Source organism: Leptodactylus fuscus, chromosome 3, assembly GCF_031893055.1.
Source record: "Leptodactylus fuscus isolate aLepFus1 chromosome 3, aLepFus1.hap2, whole genome shotgun sequence".
Lineage (NCBI taxonomy): Eukaryota > Metazoa > Chordata > Amphibia > Anura > Leptodactylidae > Leptodactylus > Leptodactylus fuscus.
The window spans coordinates 55747399-55774765 of NC_134267.1; the positions used below are offsets into that span (position 1 = coordinate 55747399).

Here is a 27367-nt window from a genome sequence, read left to right on the forward strand (position 1 = left end):
TCAGAATTGCCAGAGGTTCAGGATAAACATGCAATATGATATTGTCCCACATTCAGAGAGAAAAAAAGTGAATATGCACAAAAATGTCTAGTGTTGCTAAAAACATTAATGGAGAACAGGCTTGGGAAAGTAAGTAAAAGTATTTGCATACCAAAAGAGCAAAGAACCAAAACTTCAGACAGGCCTCAGCAGCTCTAGGCTTCTCATGCAAAGCATGTGGCTCTGTGCTCTGCCAGGCTGAAGGGCAATGTATCTACGTGTTTACTATTAGCGCATTACCTGGAAATATGTATATAAGGATTCACGCGTTGCCCTTTCATAAAACAAAGGTCATTTTACCAGATGCATACACAAAAATCAGAGCCTTCTGGTTGAATCCACTTCCAGCTAAAAAAATGGCAGCAAAAACTGCAACAAAAACGCTGCGCAACGTCAGGTCTTAGTGGTGGCTGCAGGCATCTAATCTGTAATAATATCAGGGTGTATGCTAGATATATACTTCTCTGTATCAGAAACACAAAGCTCTGACTGCTATAAACATATATAGTCAAAGTCATATACTGTATATCTCTCCTTATTATAAAAATGAATTCCTGTCTGCCTGTCTGTCTGTCTGTCTGTTCTTTATGCGCGACCAAACGACTGTACCGATCTTCACCAAATTTGGCACACAGATACCTCAGGTGTCTGGGAAGGTTTACGATGAGAACCCAACTCACTCGGATGTACCGTTCCGGAGATACAGCTTTCCCAAAACCCTGACCCCCCCATTAGCCAAAACAAACCTGCAAATCTTTCACTCATATTCCAATTGTAATACACACGGTCACTCCACATGTACAAGCCAACTCTGATATCCAAACTGAGATACACGCATCACAGGATTAGATACACAGGTCAGCACACAGTATCACATGTCAGAGGATTAGATACGCGCGTCTGCACACAGTTCAATAAGCTGAAAGATTAGATATGCACGTCTGCACACAGTTCCACAAGCCGAAGGGTTAGATACTCGTGTTTGCACACAGTTCCACATGCTAGAGGATTAGATACGCACGTTTGCGCACAGTTCCACACGCCAGAGGATTAGATACGCGTGTCTGCACAAAGTACCACATGCCAAAAGATTAGATATGCGCATCTGCACACCGTTCCACATGCCAGAGGATTAGATAGATACGTCTACACAAAGTATCACATGCTGGAGGATTAGATACACAGGTCAGCACATGGTATCACACGGCAGAGGATTAGATACACGCGTCTGCACACAGTTCTACACACCAGAGGATTAGATACGCGCATCTGTACAAAGTACCACATGCCGAAAGATTAGATACGCGCATCTGCACACAGTTCCACATGCCAAAGGATTTGATACATGCGTCTGCACAGTACCACACGCTGGAGGATTAGATACGCAGGTCAGCACATATTATCACACTCCAAAGGATTAGATACGCACGTCTGCACAAAATACTACACGCCGAAAGATTAGATATGTGCGTCTGCACACAGTTCCACATGCCAAAGGATTAGATACGCGCATCTGCACACAGTTCCACATGCCAGAGGATTAGATACACACGTCTGTACAAAGTACCACACACCAGAGGATTAGACACACAAGTCAGCACAAATTACCACACGCCAGAGGATTAGAAACGCATGTCTTCACACAGTTTTACACACCAGAGGATTAGATACGTCCGTCTATTCACAGTTACACACGACGCAGAATTAGATATGCATGTCTTTACACAATACCACACGCCAGAGGATTAGATATGCGTGTCTTCACACAGTTCCACACACCGGAGGATTAGATACGCACCTCAACACATAGTACCAAACGCCAGAGGATTAGATACGCATGTCTTCACACAGTTTCTTACACTAGAGGATTAGATACGCGTGTCTGCACACAATACCACACGGGAGGGTTACATACATGTGTCTGCACACAGTACCACATGACAAATGATTATATATGCATGTCAGCACACAGTACCACATGCTGAAGGATTAGATACGCACATCTCCACACAGTTCCACATGCCGCAAGATTAGATATGCGCGTCTGCACACAATATCACACGCCAGAGGATTAGATATGCGTGTCTTCACACAGTTCCACACACCGGAGGATTAGATACGCACCTCAACACATAGTACCAAACGCCAGAGGATTAGATACGCATGTCTTCACACAGTTTCACACACTAGAGGATTAGATACGCGTGTCTGCACACAATACCACACGGGAGGGTTGCATACATGTGTCTGCACACAGTACCACATGCCAAATGATTATATACGCATGTCAGCACACAGTGCCACATGCCAAACGATTAGATACGCGTGTCTGCACACAGTACCACACGCTGGAGGATTAGAGACACAAGTCAGCATACAGTACCACATGCCTGAAGATAAGATACGTGCGTCTGCACACAGTTTCACACGACAGAGGATTAGTTACGCGTGTCTACACACAGTACTACATGCTTTAGGGTTAGATACACAAGTCAACACACAGTACTACACACCAGAGGATTAGATACACGCGTCTGCACACAGTTCCATATGCCAAAGGATTAGATACACGCGTCTGCACACAGTTCCACACACTGAAGGATTAGATACACGCGTCTGCACAAAGTACCACATGCCAGAGGATTAAATACACAAGTCAGCACACAGTATCACACGCCAGAGGATTAGATACATGCGTCTTCACACAGTACCACACGCCAGCCGGAGGATAAGATATCTATGTCTGAACACAGTACCACACGCTGGAGGATTAGATACGCACGTCTTCACACAATAACACACGCCAGAGGAGTAGATACGCGCCACTGCACACAATACCACATGCCGGAGGATTGGATATGCGCCACTGCACACAATATCACACACCGGAGGATTAGATATGCGCCACTGCACACAATACCACATGCTGGAGGATTAGATACGCAGGTCTGCACACAGTTCCACATGCCACAGGATTAGATACGTGCCACTGCACACAATACCACACACTGGAGGATTGGATACACGCCAATTCACACAGTTACACACACCGCAAGATTAGATACACACATCTACACACAATTCCACATGCTGGAGAATTAGATATACAAGTCTGCAAACAGTTCCACACGCCAGAGGATTAGATACGCACCTCAACATATAGTACCACCAGAGGATTAGATAAACGTGTCTTCACACAACTGGAGGATTAAATACGTGCGTCTATACACAGTTACGCTGCGCACAATACCATGTGCTGGAGGATTAGATATGCACCTCTTCACACAGTTCCACATGCTGCAGGATTAGATACGCACGTCTGCGCACAGTTCCACACGCCGGAGAATTAGATACACACATCTTTACACAATACCACACATTGGAGGATTAGATACGTGCCACTGCAAACAATACCACACGGTGGAGGATTAGATATGCACTAATGCACACAATAGCACACGGGGAGGGTTAGATACATGTGTCTGCACACAGTACCATATGCCAAATGATTAGATACGTATGTCAGCATACAGTACCACACGCTGGAGGATTAGATACGTGATTCTATACACAGTTACACAAGCTGAAGGATTAGATACATGCTACTGCGCACAATACCACACGGGGAGGGTTAGATACACACGTCTGCACACAGTACCACACGCCAAAGGATTAGACATGCACGTTTGCACACAGTTCCACATGCTGGAGGATTAGATACACAAGTCAGCACACAGTATCACACGCCAGAGGATTAAATATGCATGTGTGCACACAGTACCACAAGCCAGAGGATTAGATATGTGTGTATGCACAAAGTACCAAGCACCAGAGGATTAGATACATCCGTCTTCACACAATTCCACACGCCAGAGGATTAGATACGCACCACTGCACACAATACCACATGCCGGATGATTAGATACATGGCTCTGCACAGAGTACCACATATTGGAGTTTTACTCCTGGTTTCCATAGCAACCCAGCCATTTCTCTTCACTGTTTTATGTCAGTTTTAAAGGGGCAGGGCACTGTAGATGACACTGTTACACAAGGTCACATACACACAGCTTTACTCCAGGTCTCCATAATAACCGATCACAGGTTCTTCACTGATATCCAAAATGAGATACACATGATCACATGATGCTTATGGACACACACAAACGATATACAAAATACACAAGTGCAAAACTCTTATGGAGACACTACACAAACAAAAAATAAAATATACCCATATGAAGCTGGGTCCTCCTGCTAGTTTTATCTAAAAATCACATAATGGTAAAAAAGTACCCAATGTACTCAAGCCATGCAATATGGTCAGGGTATAACTTGAAGCACCTGGGCCCCAATGCAAGATCTGTAATGGGGCTCCCACATACCATGTGCTATCTATATTACTGCTTTTGGGCCCCTGAGACTCCAGGGCCCGTCTGCAATTGCTGCTTCTGCACCCGCGATAGCTATGCCCCTGACTTGTCTAGACAAGAACATCAAGTTAGCTCACGCGATAAACTGTCCAGTCATGAAATATATCAATTTATTCATTAGCCTGGAGCACAGAAGCTCAGAAGAACTTGGTTCCCTTTGTGCCTCACTCATCCTTGGTTGGATCACAGGCGCTATTTATTTTACATTGCTGAGCAGAGCCAAGAAAATCCTTCTTATGTTCGTGTGGTGAAATGAGCTGTCATTGATTTCGGCGGGGAGGAAACAATAAGAAGACATATTTTTCTTCCAAGTCTGAAAACCAAAGCGTACATATTAAGTCTCTATTAGAATTAATGGCTGGTGAGAGTGTGGAGGGAGTCGCTGAGCAGCAATTATTAATAAAGGTAAGTGAAGAGAAGGTTAATGACCTGCTAAAGAGTTCCTGCCATCTGACGGCGTGCAATTGTATTAAATATGTTAAGTTAACAACGTTGGGGGGTTTATTAATTCTTGCTTAATTTGCTTAAAAAAACATGTCTTGCACCCCATTATGGCAAAAGGTGGCCACCAAAGGAAAGATCAGCAAAGATGAATACTACTTTTTGTTACCCTCGCATCGCCACATTTTATTTCCTCCCTAAGATCCACAAGGGGACCCCTTAGGAGTCGACCGATTATCTCAGAATGTGGGGATATACGAGGGGGACCCCAAAAGTTTCCAGAATGAGGCTGCTGCGCGTGCAGTTTTTGTAGTATATGATTCTGCAGCTAGTTATTTGTTCAACCATGCCTTCTCAGTCAGTGTGCCAAGCGGCATTGATGTGGAAGGTTTCGTCTACCCGCAGTGAATTTTCTTGCAAAGAGCTGTTTTGTACAGCCGTCGCTTGTCAAGTGAAGTCCAATGTGAAGACAATGGTCATTTGTTTTTTCGATGCAAAAGGGATTGTGCACTCGGAATTTATTCCAACAGGTCAGACTGCCAACCAGGTTTTCTACATGGGGGTTCTCAAGAGGTTGTGCAACAGTGTGCGGCGAAAAAGGCCCGAAATGTGGCAATCTGGTGATTGGTTTTTCCACCACGACAATACCCCAGCCCACACCGCCATCTCGGTGACCACTTTCATGGCAAGAAACGGCATGGCTGTCTTGCCCCACCCACCCTATTCACCCGATATGGCTCCCAGTGACTTTTTTTTATTCCCACGAATGAAGAGGAACCTCAAGGGGAAGTGTTTCGCCGACGTGGAGGAGGTGAAGAGGAAAATGACGGAGGCGCTTGCACACATCAAAGTAGATGAGTTTAAAAAATGTTCTGAACAATGGCAGACGAGATTTGACAAGTGTATTGCCGCTAAAGGAGAGTACTTTGAAGCAGATTGAAGAAATTTGTACAAAAAAAATAAATACACGCTTCAAAAACAACTTTTCTGGAAACTTTTGGGTCCTCCCTCGTATTTGGACCATATTTTGGCTCCCTTTGTCAGTATGCTTCCTTCTTTTGTGAAGGATACTACCGACCTCTTGAAGAGATTGGAGGGTATCCACATCGATGAGAGATGTCAACTTGCCTCTATCGATGTGGAGGCCCTCTACTTGTCGATTCCTTTGGTCTTCAGGAAGTTCGGTCTTTTCTGGAGACTTGTGGTAGTCGATTGCGGGCCCACACTGAATTCGTCCTGCGGTTGCTCGAGTTCTCCCTCACCCGAAATTACTTCACCTTTAACCATCGGATCTTCCACCAGCTCAGGGGCTGTGCGATGGTCAGCCCATGTGCGCCATTGTACGCAAATTTGTTCCTGGGCTGGTGGGAGCATTCGTTGTGTTCGGGTGACTGGATGGGGCAGGTTCACGTGTGGGCCCGCTATATTGATGACATATTTGATGAGTGGGTGTATTTTAAAGTACCTTACACCACGAAACATGCATGTCGGCTTACGTCAATTTGACTGAATGCAACTTTGTGATTGTATTAATCCATTCCTTTTGTGTGCATATTCTGTGTTTAAGGATTATTCAGGAACGCACCCTTAGTTAGGGTGAGGTTCCGGACAGGGCACTGGCTGAATAGGGCGGTGACCCTGTGTTAGGCTTTAGGGTGAGTTCAGTCCCCTCCTTATACTCCAACATAGGGACTGTTTTCTTTTTCTATACATCTCACCTGGTTCTCCAATGGATGGTATGATTGCAATAATCCCTTCCAGACCTTTTTTGAAATATCCTGCTGTTTATTGGATTAAGGTAAGGTTCTTTAGGTTCTTTACCACTTCTCTCCACTACTCCATACCTCTCAGCATGGTTGAGTAAAGAATGCAATGGTTAAAATAAGGTGTTGTGTGAATCCAGTAAGTGTTGCTACCTCAGCTCTGGGAATCTGTTAGTTGCAGGATCAGACTGGCCCACCGGGGAACCGGTGAATCCCCCGGTGGGCCCCGAGCCCTGACTGTTAATTCCTCATTTAGCCACTGGAGATGCATTGGTCGGGGCCCGAATGGGATCCTGAGCAATGCATTTGCCTCAACACACAGGGGCCCCCATTAGCTGATGGAGAAGCTGTACATGGTGTCCTCCCGATATATAGGGACAGTATATATATATATATATATATATATATATATATATATATATATATATAGGAGGACACAAGGTATAGCTTCAGCATTAGGTAATGGCCACTTGTAATCCTCTCACTTATCTGCAGTAGTGATCTCTGATTTCTTCCCTGTCCATGCTGCCTGAACTTCTCCCCTCCCCCCTTCCCCCGTAAACTATTGCCTCATCTCTCCAGCATGTGGTAAAGACAGGGACGGTCTGCTGCAATGTTTCACTTCTGACAAATGTGAGTATATTCTTGTGGTAAATTATGTATGTTTAATATGTATATAAGTATGTACATTTGTTTAAAGTATGTGTTGTATATTGTGTGCTTACTGTATGTTTGTATACAGGTATGTGTGAGTATATACAGTATGCTATAATAATGTATGTGTGAGTGTATGTATAAATGTGAGTATATATAGTATTCATACACATTCATATAAGTATATACATGACTTGTACATGGTATATGAATGTATATAAATGTATATGTGTGAGTATATATACTATAATAATGTATATGTGAGAGTATATATGGTATATGTATAATGCCTGGTTCACATCTGCGTTCGGCAATCTAGAGATGAGCGAGTAGTATTCGATCGAGTATGTATTCGATCGAATAGTCGAATATTGAGGTCTACTCGAATAGAATGTTGAATTTTTCAAATATTTCACTACTCATCTCTACTGAATACGTTTTTTTTTTATTATATGCCTACGTTGTCCTAGTTCCTGTCCCACCTCCCCTGCTTAGTTATTGGTGTAAAAAAAGTGCCAGGGAAGGTGGGAGGGGAATCAAATTTTTACTGCATTTACCGGTATTCGAAACAGTATGAATATTTCGAATACCGTAGTATTCAATCGAATACCTAGTCGATCGAATACTACTCGCTCATCTCTAATAGAATCCCTTTAAATTATGCCCCTGCTATATTCACCTCTACTTTATCAGAGATATGTGGCATCTTCGAGGAGCCTGTAGCTCCCTTTTCACTGAATGCAAGATGTCTATAGATGCTCATTACCTAAAAATATCTAGACTGCAACCATAAATACTATACAGGGAGGTTGGATGGAGAATATAGCAGAATCCTCCTTAGTGTCCAGGCTCAGAATGGCCCACAGGTGAATTCCCTGGTGGGTTCTTAAGCAAGGTGAACCTCAGCTCACCCTGGCATGGCATAGTACACTCATTATACTACATATCAGGGCTCGTTCACATCTGCGCCCAGGTGTCCGTTCTGCAGGTTTCCGTTTCCTGCATAAAACAGAGGCAGGAGACGGAAACCTGCAGGAGTCTTTCTCACCCGTTCATTTGAGCGGGCGAGAAAGCTGTCCGGCCGTGAGCGGCGGTGAGCGTTTTATGCTCTCTGCCGTGAAACCGGGTTTTTTTAATCCGGACACAGAGTCGGACATGCAGTACTCTGTGTCCGGATTAAAAAATCCGGTTTCGCGGCAGAGAGCATAAAAAGCTCACCACCGCTCCCGGCCGACCCGGCCTGTGCTTTCTGCCTTCTGGCATGCAGAAGACGGAAAGCACAGAACGGAGACCAGAACGCAGGTGTGAACCTAGCGTCAAACAGATACTCATCAACAGCATCTCAATCCAGGCGTTGAATCTGCCTATAATCGGTGAATAGAAAAGTCCTACAAAGGAGGAATTTTCTCTCCCATGTGAACATGAAGCACAACAAAAAGCAAACACAAGTGTGAACCTAGCATATGTTATTTTTATATACTGTAGACACTTTGGACAGCTGAGATGACATCTAGCGGCGGATTCAACCCAACCAGTATTCTTCATCCCTGGGCCCCATTTTCTCAATCACACTGCAGGGCCCCAAAAACCAATCACTTTACTGTTGTGTGGGCACATATACCTGGCTCTTAGAGCTAAGAGGGCCCTAGTACAAGACAAGGGCTCATGAAAGATTTTCTACCTTACCCTTTATATTTTAATGAAGAAAGTGTGGGGCAGGGGCAGCTCAAAGTTTACTTCTGACCTAACAGCAGCACATCCATTCAGGAAACATGGACATCTGGACAGCTATCCAAGGAGGGTGGTTTTCACTTTTTTAGCAATAGGTACTGTATGCTTTAAGTATTAATACAATGTGCAATGCATTGTGCATGAAACAGCAGCTCCATATAAGGGCTTATCAATGTATTACACAACACTAAAATACGCCGTTTTCATCGCATACGTGGAATCATACAATATTACCACTTTTGTTTCCATGGGCTTTATTTTACAAATAAAGAGGGTTACGGACCGAATAAAAAAAATCTCTAAAATGTAATCACACAAGCAGTGGACAGTGACGGTACAAGTCTGATTTACTTTCTGTCAGTGAAATTAAAGCTTAAAAGATTAGGCCTCATGCAAGATAGCCTTATGGAAGCACTAAACAGTGCGCCAAATAAATAAATAAGTCGTAATCTCTCCAATAAACTATTCTACGGGGATATTAAATTCATTTTTCATGAAATTCGCATACAGATTGCTGAACGATGCATGAAATTATTCGCCATTATTGTGAGGAAAATTATAATTTTCTAATTTAATATGGAATGCTTAGGATTTCTATTACTATTAATGTCACTTTTATTATTTTAATTATTTCTTTCATTATTTTATTTTTTTTATGTTATTATTTTTTATTAAGAAATATGTTGCAAATAAAAAAAAAAAACTACCCAGGTTTATATTATTAAAAAGAAAATAATTAAATATTAAGACATTAAATTGCACATGAAAAATTCTGTCCTGCTTATAGGCAAGATGTTATAGAGCAGGAGGAGCTGAGCAGATTGATATATAGGTTTGTGGGAAAACATTGAAATCTCAGATCTCTTGTTGAAGTCTAGGAGGCAGAGTTATCAGTGATTGACAGCCTCCTCTCTACAACTGTGCGTATAGAGGTAGTGGATAGGCCCGCCTCCTAGACTTCTAAACATAGAAAGAGCAGAGATTACAATGAATAAATGAGCGAATGAAATGACTAGAGATGAGCGAACAGTAAAATGTTCGAGGTTCGATATTCGTTTCGAGTAGCCCCCCAATATTCGACTACAAGAATCGAATACCGAACCTATTATACTCTATGGGGGGAAAATGCTCATTTCAGGGGTAGGCAACGTTCGTCAAATTATACTTACCAAGTCCACGAGTGAGGGTCGGGCTGGATCCTCCGAGAAGTCTTCTCCATGCAGCGTCCCCGCGGCATCTTCCGGCTCTGAATTCACTCTGCCAGGCATCGGGCCTGGGCAGAGCCCACTACAAGCGGACATGCGCAGTCGGCTCTGCCCAGGCCCGATGCCTGGCAGAGTGAATGAAGAGCCGGAAGACGCTGCGGGGAAGCTGCACGGAGAAGACTTCTAAAGGTAGGAGAAGAACCAGAGTTGATTGGCCGACTGTATAGCATTCGGCCAATCAATGCTGGTTCTGCATCGAACTTTTACATTCGAACAGCGAGTGGTACTCGATCGAGTACGAGTATTTCGAATACCGTAGTATTCGATCGAATACCTACTCGATCGAGTACTACTTGCTCATCTCTAGAAAAGACCCTTAATTAAAGGTTCATCACATTATTTGAATACTTGCCAAATAGATGGTTATTATATAATAAACTAATAAATATTGTAATTCAAATTATACAACAGTAAGTAAAGTCCTATTTGTGATGATCAGTAACAAAGACTTTAGTTATCCTGTAGTTTATGGAACATAATAACAAAATAGGTAAGAAAATATATAGGTCAAAACAGAAGAATAAGAAGTCTGAGACCCCGGCACGAGATGATTTTTGAGAGAAATGCATCACGGCTTTCAGGGACTTGCGGCCTTAGATGTGAAATATGAAAATGGCATAGAAAGCAATTGAAGATTAAAGGACATGAAAAAGACAGAGAATGAAAAAGAAGCGCAACAATGAAGGAAAAAACATGAAAGCCACAACCCATTCAGCTTATTTAAAAGTAAGTGTCGTGTTTGTAAGTGACTTATTGATGGGTGCAATTTCTAAAGAAACAAAAAGCAATGTCAGGTCATCTAAAGTAACTACTAAATTACTAAATTCTATGTATTTAACACCGTAACACAGTACAAAGGGCCAGGTTTATTAAGACTGGCGTATCATACACCAGTCTTTAATAAAGACCATAAATGGCACAGGGAATGAGTGATTTATGAAGAGGCTCCGGCCTCATGTTCCTTTGCCAGAATGGAAACTGGTATAGGTTTCCATTCTAATTCACGCCAAAGTGAGTTTTCAAATATATATATGAAGATAAAGTAGAATGAGGATCTTACTACATGATCTCTGCATTATGAATCCACTGCATTCTGTATATCGGCTTCCAAATACTGATTCCAGTCCAAATACTGATTCCAGATACTTACCAAATATTGCTGTGTGAATATGGCCTATTATTTCCATAGCCAGCCAAAGTCCCATTTAGTTTTTCGAAATACTTTCACCCAAAAGGGATACATGGAGGTTTTTCTCACAGATTCTATATGGGTTACCAAACACTACCCTTGCACACCCAATCTACAAGGATCACCCACTTTTAGATGGAGTCTCACCTCCTTTTCAGTTCTTGACAATCCAAATTTACCAGAATTGTTTCTGAAAATTTGAGACAATCCCGGCAAATTCAGCATATCTGATAAGTATGTACATGTCTGTTTTAGTCATTTTTAGTAAGCAAGCGAACAAAGTATTAAGGAAAACTATGTATCTGTGCTTTTGGCTTACAAGTACTGATACAATACAATAGCCAAAATATAGAGGTAGGCTAGGATCACATCTGCGTTGTAGTCTCCGCCACAGATTACGTGTCACATCAATGGAGAGAAAAGTCCTGCAAATCCCATTATAGTCTATCAGGTTTGAGGTTGTCCACACGTAACCAATTTTTAGCGGAGAGGTAAGGGATTGTTTTAAATTGGATTCGCTCTTACCCCTTCCAAACTACACTAAATTTAACAATGGAATTTCATTGGTTCTAACAATTTTTGGTACAATTTTTCAGAAGCGCTTTTTTTTCTTACGAAACAAACGATAAGTTAGTGCATCTGGTATTTTGAAGAAGGTAAGGGGGTTAAGCACCTTTGGAATATTGATGGCGTCACCTTGGGGGTCTGACATCTGGGAACCCTGCAGATAAGTTGTTCTAGGATAGAGTGGCTCTTGGTAATTTTTACATGTCAGGAGCTATGGTGCTCCCTTGCCTAGGCCATATTGAAGTATACAGGATACGGCTGCAGTACCTAAACTCGCCAGTACACGTCATATGACAAGGCTCCAGCCAAATAAACATTACCAGGAGGAACAGCTAATCTGCAGGGGTCCCAGCTGTCGGACCTCCACAGAGCTAATATTGATGGCCCATCCTAAGGATCGTCCATCAATATTCCAAAGGTGGATAACCCCTTTAATGCTCAAGCTGTAATGCAAAAACAATTTTCATGAACTATTTGTAGTCATCAGGCACAAAATGTAAAAGTACTAATCAGAAAAATTATAATAGAATGATAAAAAGTCTTACCTGTCCTGCAAACAACCCACAGACTCCAATAATACATAGGATGTTGAATACAGCCGAACCAACAATGGTTCCAACTCCCACATCTCCCTTTGTGATGAACACTCCTGCAAGAGGGATTTTATATTAGTTTGAAGGAAAACAAACCCCTGTAAGTGACATTTTCCAAGATGAATCATCCATTTCTGTAACTAACATTACTCGTTACTGTATTGAATTTACAATGTAACTTTGTACAGAAGTAATTTCTATTAAGTCCTTAAAAATAATACAGAAATTGAAATTTAATTGAGATAAATTTAAATAAAAGTTGGAAGGCAATTACTGAGTGTCCCCTTAGATTAAGACTGGTCATTGAGGTCCCAGCATGTGATCAGTTTGGGGACCCTTGTAACAAGTGGGGATTGTCAAAAGTGGAGAATCCCTTTAAGAAAGTCAATTAGTACAGTATTTCCTTTTTAAAGGGAGTCTGTTACCAGAACAGGCATATCAGCCCAGCCCTGCTGATAGATAGGTTGAGGTTATCTGAATCTCATTGTGAATCGGGAAATCACTGCTTTTGTCAATATGCAAATGAGCTCTTTGGAGCAACAAGGGCACTGCCATTGCTCTAAAACAATAATTTGCATGTTACCAATAACAATGATATATCAACAATAACAGTGATTCACATTGAAATACTTGACTCAGGTCACCCTAACCTATCTATCTGTGGGTATGGGTTCTGGTGACAGACTCCCCCTTTCACAAACTATTGACTTTAGGTATATGAATATAACTAGTGCTCGGGGTTTAGTTATAGTGGGTGCAGATATAGCAACCACTACTAGGCCCTGGGGCCACACCATAAATATAGATAGCACTAGTGGTGGGGACCCATTACATATTTTGCATTGGGCTCAGAAGTTTTAAGTTACCCCTTAGCTCGTGCTTACTTTATTTTTTTTTACATCAGGGCTGTCTGAAAAGTTTTAGGATAATGGTAATAATTACAGCCGGGGTATTCATCAATTTGGAATTTGGAACATATGACATTCATATATCATTATAAAAAGATCCCAGTGTCCCACTGCATTCATAACAAATAGTGACTGTGGTCATGTTGTGACTTGCAAGTTGCCAAGATATAGATGACTGCAAAAAATCCATTAGGTTTCTCTTGTGACCATTGCGTCATGGATGTCGCAGATTCCAGGTTGTAACGCAACATAGTAACAACATTCTAGTCCAATTATTGATAATGCTACATGATGCTGAATATAGAAAGCTGGTATTTACGGTACGTTTTTTTTATCTGCCAATATGGCAAGTACGAAGATAAGAACCGGGGGCAGTGAATTAGTTTGGCACTTCCATAGAGATATACAAAGTAAATGTTTTCTAGGAATTTAAGAGCAGCATTCCTGACGCAGCTCCAGCGATGACATCATCTAGAAGAGGAGGGAGCGATACGCCAATCACTGGTCAGTCTGTGTCTTTTACACTTGGCGCCTGCCAGTGCTGCCAGCTCTCCCCTTCACAGATCCTGAGAAAATATTTGCTGGAAACACTTCTGACTGGTCTGAAGTAGTAAATAATACTGAAGGTTTTAATCACTGGAGAGGAGAACAAAGTAAGGTCAATAGGACTAAGGGAAATCTAGTTAACATGAGTCTGAATTGGAATGAAAGGCAGCAAAACTCATCAAAATGTCAGATCATTTTGCTTTGAGTGATTTAAGTGGCCAAGTCAGTAATAAAAGCTTGTGTTACAATTGTAACGGTATAGTTATGGGTAGAGAGAGTCTACCGACCTCTCCAAGAATATTCAGCTCTCATCACCATGTTACAGAGCACATTACAGTGATAAGTGACCTTTTTAATTCATATTTGGAGAAAAATGACTTTAAAGTCTTATGAAAATGAGGCAGTTGGTGCACTAGGGGCGGGCCTTCATATTTCCACCCTGATCCCTACTATGTCCTGCCTGAGCCACCCCTTGCAGTGACAGTTGATCCTCCCACAGTTATGACATCACACATCCTAGTTGAAAAGCAAGTGCAGTGCTCCCAGAGTTGAAGGTCCGCCCTCAGTGCACCAACTGCCTCATTTGCATAACACTTCAGAGTTGTTTTTCTCCAAATCTACAATAGTGACATATATCACAAATATCATCATCAGTTGAATAGGCTTGAGGAAGGTGGTAGTCTCCCTTAAGGGATATATTCTCTTTGCTACACAGGTGCTGAGGTTATGGTGGTCCAGTCTTTAAATATTGAAGATACCATCTTCATCATCAAAATGTCCAGGGCATAACTTGAGGGGATGCAGAGGGTGCAGTTGCAACGGGGCCCATAAGGACTGACATCAGTATTGAGATTGCAGCTTCCATCTGGCCCATAAATCAAGGAGACCCACAGATTACCCTAACCACACTAAGGTGGATTAAACTCCTTAGCACCCGTACCCATCACTATCAAGAATTCTCTGTAGGGATGAGGTAGGGGGCCCCAGACAAAAGATTGCCCCGGGGCCCACAAGATTTTACTTATGCCACTGACTATGAAAAGAGCAGCAATGAAAAGAGCAGCAGTGCCACCTCACCATTCAATCTCCATCTACCTGTGAATAAGTAGGGACAGAGGGCTTGCGACCCCTATTCTAGTGATTGGGAGGGGTCTCAGAAGTTTGGCTTTCAAAGGCCAGATAATCTTACCTAGTCAATGGACAGGCGATAAATATGCTTTCTGTGAATATCCCCTTAAAAGGAATATGTACAGTATAATAAGGACACCAATAAGGACACCATATGGGGGGGGGGGGTCCCCTACTTGGAACCCCTTCTATGGGCCAGATCAGAGACCTGCCCTGTACTATTGGCTCCTGTTCTGGCAACCTCAAGTGGTTCTTGAATTACATGAAAGGCTGCTCATCATCCCCACAGCTGCATGTTTAAGATCTTGTCTCCGACGAGACAATCCCCTAAAATATACAAGGCGCAAAGCAAAGACAGGATACGGTTGGCTTAATTTGAATTTTAATAGACTCTGATTTTTGGTTAAAATGTTGCAGTGTTCTTGTCTGATCTCTCATTTGTTACCATCCTAGGTATAAAATATCATAACAGCAATCTATAAAATATGGTTTTACTCTCCATTTAACAAGTCTGGTTTTAATCATGTTCCCAAGAAAGTTCCCAGACAAAGGACAAATCCCATATACAATAGAAGTTCCAAAAGGCAAAATGTGTTTATTTTCAATTGTGTGCATAATGATATTTTGGAACATTTTTGCATGCTCTCATTCAATCGGCTCCATCTTTTCAGAATGATTTTTATGGGACCGATTGAAAAGAATTCCTTCCAATTAGACGGAGAATGGTATAAACTGACATTGCGGTCATATGTTCCCTGAACTGTTTTATGGCTTGAATGTCTTGCAGTGTTTATTATACTTCTGATATACCTCTATGACAAGTATGTGCGGAGAATTACTTATGACTACTAACTGATCGGAACAGGAGCTTTGTACGGTGTGTTTTATTCTGGATGCACTTGCTATTAAAAATCACTAGAGGCCATTTGTTTCTTTATTTTGGTTACTTATATAGCGCCATCATATTCTGCATCACTTTACAGACATTGTCCATCACTGTCCTATATAGGGCACACAATCTATATTCTCTATCAGTGTGTATTTTTGAAGCGTGGGAGGAAACCCACATAGAACCTACAAACTGCTTGCAGATGTTGTTTTTGGATCTAGGACTCCAGCACTGCAAGGATATAGTGCTAACCACTGGGCCACCATGCTGTCCATTTAAGGTCAAGCAGACAACTGGACACCTTTGATATAAGCCTATCTTGTCTAAATTTCAATGGTTGGTCATGGGATATACCATACAGCAAATTCTTCGGAGTTGCCATATATAGAATATGCATAAAGTCTTGAGATCACTGTTCCTTTTTATTCTCTATTAGGGTAAGTTCAGACGGAGTTTTTTTGTCAGGATTTTGAGGCCATATCCGCCTTACAAACCTGACCAAAAAGACGGCTCCCATTGAAATCAATGGGTGCCACGCAGGAGTCTTTTCCGGCTCCCGGAAAAAGAAGCGAGGTGCTCATTCTTCATGCCGTTTCACTTTACAATTCAGCCTGAAGACACTCCCTCCTCCGGACTAGGACCATTCATTGGGCCTAATCCGGAGTGGAGTGCGCGGCTGGATACCGATGCAGTGCACCGGCTTTCAGCCACGGCTACCCAGGTTTTTGGTATGGAACCTGAGGCGACTCCGTCTGAACTTACCGTTAGGCTACATGCACACAACCATGTAGCCATGCTGTGACTAAGCGACATGGACAGCATATAGATGACAGCCATGTGCCCCCACCCATTCCTCTAAGGACACATTCACTGCTGTCAGCGGGCTGCAAAACAGACAAAACAAGACCTGTCATGAGTCATGCATGAGTCCATGAATATATACAATTATGAGTATGGGGCCAGAGAAATTAATGGATTTTTAGAGATGCAAGAAATGTGTTTTAAAGCAAATTTATATAAAACATTGTAATTTTTTGGTATTTTTTGGAACTGGATTTCAAATTTGAACAATGGTCAAAATGGAGGCGGCTAAGGAAAATCCATACTCAGCTCACTTTTCAGGATGCCTCTCCTCTCCCTACATGTACAAATAACTACATTTGTCCCCATATACAGTAAAACTGCCTACTATCAGCTCTGACTTTCTGCTGACTCCAAGTCTTCTCAAAAGCTAACAATTTGCTGGGGAGAAAAGAATAGAGGTTGAGTGTCATGGATGAGAGCTGACAGTCACTGTAAAAGTCATGTAGACAGGAAGAAACTTCAGATCTATGACCCCCTTTTTGTAAAACTAAAGTTTCTCCCTGTCTTTCTAACATTCACATTGACTGTCAGCTCTGATCCCTGACAGTCCGGCTCTCCTCTCATCTTCCTGGCAGAATGTCGGTCTGTGATCACTCTGGGAGACAGAGCAGAGTTGGGCTTTCTGCTATCTCAGCTGACAGTCTGAATAAAAGTCAAGGAGAAACTGTTTTATAGAATATAAGGACAATTGTAGCTAAACACACACATGTAGGCAGAATCAAGAAGAAATGAGGCAGTCTGAATAGACTGCCTCTACATGTGTATCAATAGAAAGCCAAAAGTGCGATGAATTCAGCACACTGTTGGCTTTCTCAGTATTTGTCCCGATGCTGGAGATATTCAGCACCGTTATCTCCCCACTGTCAGAAGGGCAGGCCTTACAGTCTAGCCTCATCACTGAGCTGTGAGGAATGCCCCCCTCCAGACTGTATTCTTCCACTGACTTGTACTGACAGTACAAGGCTATGTTAGAGTACCGTCAGGAGGAGAATACCTCACAGCCCAGTGATGACGCTAGACTGTAAGGCCTGCCCTTCTGACAGTGGGGAGATATTGGTACCGAATATCTCCAGCACTGGGACACATACTGGGAAATATAGCTTTCTAACGGTATATAAAATTGTACATTGATAAGGGCTCAGATTTGAGCCCTCACATAATGTTGACTGAAGCCCCAGGCCTTAACTAGCTTGTTAGGGTTATGGCTTGTTCATAAACATCAGTTAGAATAGCTTTATAAATCCTTCTAACCTTGTCCCATTAAACTGCAGCCATGTGTTCTTCTAAGCAGCTAGCACTCTAAAAACAAAAATGGTTGAGGCCTACAAAGCAGGAAAAGATATAACAAGACAAGCTCTGGAAGACCAAGAAAAATTTCAGAGACAGCTGCTCCTACGATTGATAAAGATGCAAATTAGAACCTCCTTTTGGCTGCTAAAGACCTTCAGGAAGATTTAGCAGTACTTTGGAGTTGTGCTACATTGTTCTAATGTTTAACGACACCTGACAATTATGGCCTTCATGAAAGATACATCAGAAGAAAAACTTTCCTGCGTCCTCACCATTAAATTCAGTGTCAGAAGTTTGCAAACAAACATCTTAACAAGCCAGATGCATTTTGGAAACAAGTCCTCTGTACCAATGAGGTTAAAATAGACATTTTTAGATATGTTTGGATGAAAAAAGGGGCAATGAATTTCATGAAAAGTACACGTCTATAACCATTAAGCATGGGGGTGGCTCATGCTTTGGGGTTGTGTTGCAGCCAATGACATAGGGAACATTTCATTGGTAGAGGTAAGAATGAATTCAATGGACTTCCAGTTGAAAAGAGGATGGCCTCTACAAATGGATAATGTTCCTAAACACACCTCAAAATCTACAATAGGCTACCTCAAAAGGCGCAAGCTGAAGGTTTTACCGTGAACCTCACAGTCTCCTAATCTGAACAGAATTGAAAATCTGTGGTTAGTTCTCAAAAGAGAGGAGCGTGCAAGATGGTCTGGGAATCTTACAGGACTGGAAGACTTTATGCAAGGAAGAATGGATGAAAATACCTCAAAGAAGAATTAAATGACTCTTGGCTGGCTACAAAAAGTGCTTACTAGCTGTGATACTTGCCAAAGGGGGAGCTACTAGGTACTAACCCAAAGTTTTCTTTTTTGGAGACTTTTCCTTTTTTTATTTTGAAAATGTGAAAGAGGAAAATAAAAGAGAATGTGTCTGTAACCTTATAGAGATCATTTCATCTTCAACTTGCCTAACATTAGTTTTGACCAGGGGCATCCAAACTTTTACATACCACTAGATAGATAGATAGATAGATAGATAGATAGATAGATAGATAGATAGACAGATATCTGGAACTGCAAATGTTAGAGCAACCATCAGCACGGTTCCTAGAGAAGACATTGAAATACCCATGTCCTGTACCTCTGTTCGATATTTCTCTAATAAAGTTATATGTTCTCATACAAATTTTACTGTTTCAGAACTGTCGATTTGGAGTTGGACGGGGAGTAATAGAACATTCTTTTATCAAATGAGGGGCAAAGTAGAGGGGAACCCATTTGATCCTAGTCACCAGAAAGTGCCATACTTCCCCAGTCAGACGACAGAACAATGGACATGTTGCTTTACTCTGATACCTAGAAACATTTAGATTTCTTTTCAGATGATCAGACAACTCCTTTGAATTTGTAGACAAGTACATACCTATTACAGATGTAAACAATTCAGGAGCCGAGCTGCCAGCGGCCATGAATGTAGCTCCAGCCACGTCTTCACTGAGCTGCAATCTCTGTGGGGAGAGGGGAGACATACAATTTTTAAGCAGGAAACTTCCTTCTATAACACATTATAATTATTATTAATTATTAGTAAAATATATTGTAAATTTAGTTTTAATTGATTAGTCAAATACATATAACTCAACTCAATGAGTATCTTGGCAAAGTGATCTGCAGGGTTAAGATACTTTTCTGGATTTGTATGGTTTTCCAAAAACAATTTAAATTACACCGTAACATTACAACAATAGCATCCAAGAAAAAAATACAATATGTCAGTAACCACACTACCCTTGTGACACTTCCATGCCAACAGAGCAAGCTATGTAAGAATAATGCATTAATGGATTATTAGTCACTGTAATTTTCACAAGTTATTTTTATATATTCTTAAAACAAAAAACTTGACAGTCTTCAGTAGTTGATACCTTTTTTAATGGCTAACTAATAATGATGGTAGATTACAACGTTTCGAAGCTCTCGGCTTCTTCTTAAGGTATATCTAAAAACAATTTATGAAGGATGCATATTTATGTACAAGAGGGACACATAGGAATAGAATTCTAGAAGGGAGGGTAGAAGAAGGTTATTGGTTATACAACTAAACAATTCATCAGTTTGTGATGTTCTTATCAGTTCACAGAGTGTCTTTTATGGCTGTCTCAGTTCAGTGATTTCTGTAGGATGCCATGAACCCATGTGAGAGATTCATCCCTCTCTCCAGAGTGTTAAACAAGGTCATAAATTTGTACTCATAAACCCGTCTCTCTTTCCTTTAAAACCAAAATGTTCATGTCATTGGTGATATTATGATCTTCATTGCAGAAATGTATATATATTTATAAAAGCTGAGTAGTCGCCAAAAGTAACCAGCACATATCTAAAAACTGGTAAAGACAAGTATTCACCAATAGACTCTTGGCTTTGCTGACTTATCTGATCTGCTGTGAAACCCCTGTTTAATATGATTGAGAGACTATTACAAATATAGATATCTCTGTGACCCTTTTTTAGGCAGTAATTCCATCCATGTTGTCTTTCTAAACTACTGTCTTGTCCGAAGATCTATTGCTTGCTGACCAGAACAAATGGGTGTTCTTAGACATAATTCAGTAAGAAGCTCCATCCCATTAGGACGTTCCTAAAGTTCTCAATGATAGTGGTCTAAGCCTAAAGAGGTTTTCTTATGAACATAATCATATTTGACTTTGTACACAATTAAAATTAAACATTTTTGCATATATAGTTAAAAAATGTGCAGCCTTTTAAAGATTATCTCTAAGTATCTAGGTCTGGGACTTATTTTCTTATTGTGGCCAGGTTGTCAGGCAGTGAGAAGATAACATGGCCACAATAAGGAAGTTATGGCTGAGCTTCTAACAAGTGGCAGACCATAAAAAGTTCCTGCATTCATTGTTGTATCCATTGTCACGCTATCAAGACTAAAGTATTTCACCACTAAGATAACTATAGAAAATCTTTAAAACTCTGCAAACTGTTTAAGGACATATATTTGCAAATTTTTGTAATTTTGAACGTATGACTTCATTTACACAATGAAGACCAGTATGTTTTTGACACTATTCAGATAAGAACAGGAACCAGTTCTGAAAAACAAATTCTACTGTGACACATTTTTCCATACATTATGTTTCACGTGTTGCTTGAGTGTGGAGAAGCGGGACTGGAAAGTTACTAAAAGTGAAGAGAGTACAGAACATACCATTCCAGAGTAGCCTGCTTATACTTTCTATTAATGGGTTTCATCTAGCACAGTCCTGGAATTCTAAGGCCTGGTTCACATCTGCGTCAGTAATCCTTTCGGAGGAGTCCACATGGGGACCCTCCCGAACAGAATACCGAACGCATTGGCAAGCGGTGAGCAGTGAAAGCACGTGGACCCCATAGACTATAATGGGGCCCGTGTGCTTTCCGCACGGTCTCCGCATGAGTCATGCGGACAAAAAAGTAGATCGTGAACTACTTTTCTGTCCACATGTTCTATTCCACGTTGTGTAAACCTACTGGTCAGCTAGTTGCCCCCTATCCTTTGGACTGGGGGTAACTTAAGCTTACTTGAATATCCCTTTAATTTCCCTTCGGGATCAATATAGTATTCTATTCTATACTATTTTTAGACTACTAGGTAGAACTAGCATCAAGTAATTTGTTAATGTTTGTCAAGGAAGCATCTGTAGACCCATACAGTTTATACGTCTCTCAAATCTGTATGCACTTGACATGCAGAAAGTGTAAAAGTGAGTAACATACGACACCTCGAGAGTATATACAAAGAACAAAAACTGGAATTTCAACCACCATGGTTATGACTTATTATACATAGTCTATGTAACGTTTCTGCCTGTTTGGGTCTCTGCACCACCCTCGGCTCGCACGCTGCGGCGCAGGAGGCGTGTACAGTTTGATTCTTTGATTAGAGTTTTTCTTTGCACTGTGTGAACACTGCTCTATTACCTAGCTCTGTAATTGAATTTCCACCACACCTCCTGCACCTTGTTTCCCTCTGTTCATCAAATAGTTAATTCTAGCCTTTCCTGTGTGATTGACAGCCTGTCTTCCAATCAAGCCTAGGGCAGGTCTTTGGCTTCCTATATACAGGCCATCAGCCCACACAGGCTTGCTGGTTATTGTGACTCTGTCCTTAGACTTTGTCCCTGCTAAGCTCCTCTTTCTGCTACTATTATATTACTGACCTCTGACCTTTGGCTTCCCTTGTGACTATTCTCTTGGATTACAATTTTGTACTGCATTGCTTGACTGTTACTGGACCCTTGGCTAGCTGAGCACCCTTTGTTGTTGTTTGTCTTGTATGCGTTCTGTGTTGTCACCTATACAGGAAGGGCTTGTTGACCAGTTGTCCTCTGCCGCCTAGGGCAGTGAGGCAAGCAGGGAGGGGCAGCGGGGGGTTCAGCTTAGGGATCACTGTCTTGCCGTGCCCCTTTCCCCAGGGTTCACCAGTAGCTACTGGGGAATTGCTCCTATAGCAATTCCCCTACAGTCTAAGTTCCAAATAAAAGCTCTGTCTAGGCCATGATCTGGCACTGAATAGACAGCATGTGAGATGCGTCTTGGATAATATTCTAGACAAATTACATTCAATTAGCCTTCTTAGTACTTTTTAGTACTTGCCCATACGGTATATCTAATGCTAGGTTCACACTAGTGTTTGGGCACTGTCCCAGATTGCAAACCCGACTGCAAGTAGTGTTGAGTTGGCATAAATGAATTATTACTGTCTTATATTCCCTTCCCTATGCAACATTTCATACTTACTTCACAAATTTTCTCCAAGGAAGGGACAAAGAAGTCATCACAGACAATTGCAAGAGCATAGAACATGTACATTGCCTGTAGAAACAATAAAAAGACAGATATAAATTCAGACAGAGGGGACATGGTTAGAAGTCATTATGCTAAATCTGCCAATGCTCACATAATTCATGTTGTATATCACTTGCTGGTTACAACAAAGAAGGGATTGATCATAAATTTATATGCATTTACTGTAGACTGTAGATTTTCTGACTCAATAATAGTGACATTGACATGTTCTTCTACTTTTATAACATAATCTCCTGCAGTGAATAAATGTACTTTAGACTTTGATGAAACATAAAGTATTATTTCCAGTCCAATGATATGAGATGAAATAAGACACTGAATAACAATATTAATGCCAGCGATGTATATTACATTGGAAAAATTATATATAATTAACAACCAAGTTCAAGTTAAGGTTTCTCTTTCTGACAGATGAAATAAGGCCAACAGAGGAAAAAATGGAAAAAGGCTCTTTTTGTGCATAAAATTGTAAAAACCATTGCTTAAAGGCTCACCTCATCACACACATTATAGCTAAATATACCTCTTATCACTGGTAACCTATATTTGGAAATATCTCTCTGAAAATATCATTACCTGTGCCGGGCCTGCTTCTAATAGTCACATCCACCAGCAATATATGGTTCCATCGGACATGTATGTGCACTGTAGAGCTCCACATGTACGTGCACTTTAGAGCTCTCCATGTACGTGCACTGTTGGGCTCCACACGTACGTGCACTTTAGAGCTCTCCATGTACGTGCACTTTAGAGCTCACCATGTACATGCACTGTAGAGCTCCACATGTATGTGCACTGTAGAGCTCTCTATGTACATGCACTGTAAAGCTCCACACGTACGTGCACTGTAGAGCTCCACATGTACGTGCACTTTAGAGCTCTACATGTACGTGCACTGTAGAGCTCTCCATGTACATGCACTGCAAATCTCCACATGTACGTGCACTGTAGAGCTCCACATGTACATGCACTGTAGAGCTCTCCATCCCCAGTACAGTTGAAGAACCTTTGCATACGTGCATTAGATTTTTTTCTTGCTGTGTGCACCTGAATCCCATACCATGCCACAGAATGTGCAAAAACCCCAATACATTGCACTTTTGTGCACTCTTTCTTTGAGTGTATACAGTATCAGGATGGCTTCAGGGCTGAAGTGTCCGAAAATGTATAATAGTAAATGGATAGTGGACGTAGACTACGGTGTGGAGGGAAGCTCTGACCCTGGTGGGTGAGGAGGGCAATGGTCAATGGAGAGTGGGCCAGTAGCCATAAAAAAACAAGTTGTTGAGGCTAAAAATAACTTCAAAGATGGCAACTGTGTTAATAAGGGCTTACCTAGATTTATGTCCTGAGTTTTAGAAATAGACCTGGGACCTCTACAGTGTCTATGAGGTTGCCAGTCTTTTCTTAACACGTTCTGCTTGTTCTGTGAGTTCTCCTTTAAGAACTGCTCATCTGCCTTCCTAAGTCTTTATTAGTCCACTTATGTCTTTCCCTTACTGCTGGCTATTCAGTATTCCTGGTGGTTAGCTGTTTGCACTCGTTCCTTTTCACTGTTTGTATCTGACACGTTTCTGGCTTAGTTTCCTGACTACGTCCCTGCCTTCTGAATCTGATCCTACATTCCTCTCTGTTATGACCTCTGCTTGCCTAGTAGACTTCTCTCCGCTGAACTGACTTTGTACCATGCCGATCTCTTGTTCTCAACCGGACTGTCAACTATTCTCTTGCCTGATCCTTTTGTACCCCACTGACCGCTTGTTACCGACTAGACCGACGTCCACGATATACTCTGCCACAAGCCTTGTGGCTGAAGCTGCTCTCCTGCTACTACTGGTGCTTTCAGACCATCTGGTAGGTCCAACACATTTCTGGTGAGTTACAGTTTCTAGTGGAACCTGGTTTTATAGAATTAACCTTGTCTGTCTGCGTTTTGAACTGTATTTGCTCATAAGATGAGATGCTGCAACCCCTTTACCTCTAAGCCAGTGGTTCTTAACCAGGGTTCGATCGAACTCTAGGCCATATGCACGGTTCATTTTGTGTACCAGTAAAAAAACATATACCTAGGTCTTGAATTTGGAAAAAAATCATATTTGATTTATCACTAAAGAAGTGTTCGGTGAATGTGCATATGAAGCTGGTGGGTTCGGTACCTCAAACAAGGTTAAGAACCACTGCTCTAAGCTATCCATTACTATATGTGATACTGTATAAGAAAAATGTCTTTGTACCGTGTTAGCCAGTGGATTGATACTATAAACCTGAAGCCTGAAGCTGCACTACTAAGATATTCTATTGACATATTCCAGTCATTTACGCCCAATGTATGTAGATCTGAATCACAAAATACACCAACTACATCCTGTCTAGCTTACAGAAGTGCGGTTCTATGTGTATTTGGATTCACGTACTTGGTTGACTAAAAGCCACCCAAGGTCTCTATGATAAGACTCCAGCTGACAGAAAACAGAACTGGAAATTTCATGTCAAAGTGGAAGATATAAAAATATTTTGTGTTTATTTTACATAAAATCATGTTTTTGTTTTTTTAATTATTTTCTCCACATTTGCCTTTAAATATGGCTGCCACTGTTAAAGGAGATCTATCAGGTGTCTGTTACACAAAGGGCAGTACCAGATAGAGGGTGAAATGTTGGCTTTGGAATTTTAGTTTTATAGTGTTTGATATACTATTGCCACAGAGAAACCCATTAAAATGCTGTCAGGACTCTTGGAGAAGCCTAGAGTCCTGCTCCTCCCACCCGCCCAGTGATTCATAGCTAATCCATACGTCTCTATTAGGGTTGAGCTGATCTTTACTTTTCAGGATCGATTTTAAAATTCGATTTCCAATCATTTTTCATTCGAACCCGATCTCGATCCCAATTCCGATCCCAATGCAAGTCAATGGGATTTTTTTTTTAAATCGGAGATCAGATTTTAAAAGCAATCCTACCCCCTGGTGTCCCATTACCTCCAGAGATGGCTGGTCCTGTGCAACCGTGCCTTCATTCTTCGCCTCGCTGCTGCTCCACGCTGCTTTTCTTCCTTTGCTGCCCCCTCCCTGCCAGGTTAGGAGAGTGTGGGCGGGTTAGGAGAGTGTGGGCGGGTACTGGGAGAGGAGACATCACGTCTCCCACCCTGTACCCGGCCACACTCTAAGCCACAAGTTAAGCCACAGGCAGCGAGGCAAGAAGAAGGAAGGCACTGGAGCAGCGATCTCTAGAGGTAAGTAGCTGCTAGAGATTTAGTTTAGCCTTCCATTCGAATGAATGGAGGCAGCCGGCGCACAGGGGGTTAAGGCTGTGTGTCGGCTGCTTCCATTCATTCCTATGGAACTGCAGCGGAGCCTTCACACTGAATATACATCGTATACTCAGTGTGAAGGCTAAGCAATGCGTTGTGGGAAAAATCACCGATCTCGATCCCACATAAAAAGACCGTGTTCGGAATTCCGATGGCGATCGTGAAATTTTCTCGATCGCCGATCCGAATCCGATCTTTTCTGAACACGATCGCTCAACCCTAGTCTCTATATATGGAGGGCTGTCAATCTGTGTGGATGGGAAGAGGTAGGGCTGAGATTACTACAATGTATCATTGTAGATAAAATATATAAGCTTGGAGTCCGGACCGTTTAGTTCGTATAGTATTATATAGATTTGATGAGGCCGGCTCCTCCTGCGTGAGCAGGACTAGGCCTCTATAGATTTCCAATCTCCAGAATGTACAAACAAGCCAAGATAAAGTCACGACTAGAAATATGAGATTTGGGAAACTAAAAAAAAAAAGTGTCGCTGTTGCCCATAACAACCAATCACAGGGAAAATTTTATTTTGTATTTATAATTAATGTTATGCTGTAATTGGTTGCTATGGGCAACAATAACACTTTATTCAGACATTCTGATCCTAAATATATTGCAAAGATGCAAAAATTTATACTATCAATAGGATTCATTTACATCAAACTGGAAACCCCTTCTAATCCCCTTTAAGACAGTAAAAAAAATATTGGCCGCACATAAAAGTGACTTGAATGCATAATATTAATTACAATTAATGCGGCAGAATATCAAATACAAGCCCTTAAGATAACTTTAGTAACACTGAAGAAATGTTGAAAAAAAACAAGTCGCTTTCTTGGTAAGTTTTTCCAGTGAAAACAATCAATTGTCCATGCATGAAAGGTTCCCGACAGCC

At 41.5% G+C, this 27367-nt stretch overlaps 1 protein-coding gene across 1 annotated transcript in view; it reads right to left on the reverse strand.

Annotated features, from left to right (window-relative positions):
* The window catches only part of SLC24A3 (solute carrier family 24 member 3), a 237319-nt gene that overhangs the window by 49456 nt on the left and 160496 nt on the right, over positions 1-27367 (reverse strand). Inside the window, exons 4-6 of the mRNA XM_075267618.1 lie at positions 23094-23168; positions 19726-19810; positions 12628-12731 (exon numbers count right to left, since the gene is read on the reverse strand). Coding sequence (XP_075123719.1) covers positions 12628-12731; positions 19726-19810; positions 23094-23168 — 264 coding nt within the window. The remainder of the gene's footprint in view (positions 1-12627; positions 12732-19725; positions 19811-23093; positions 23169-27367) is intronic.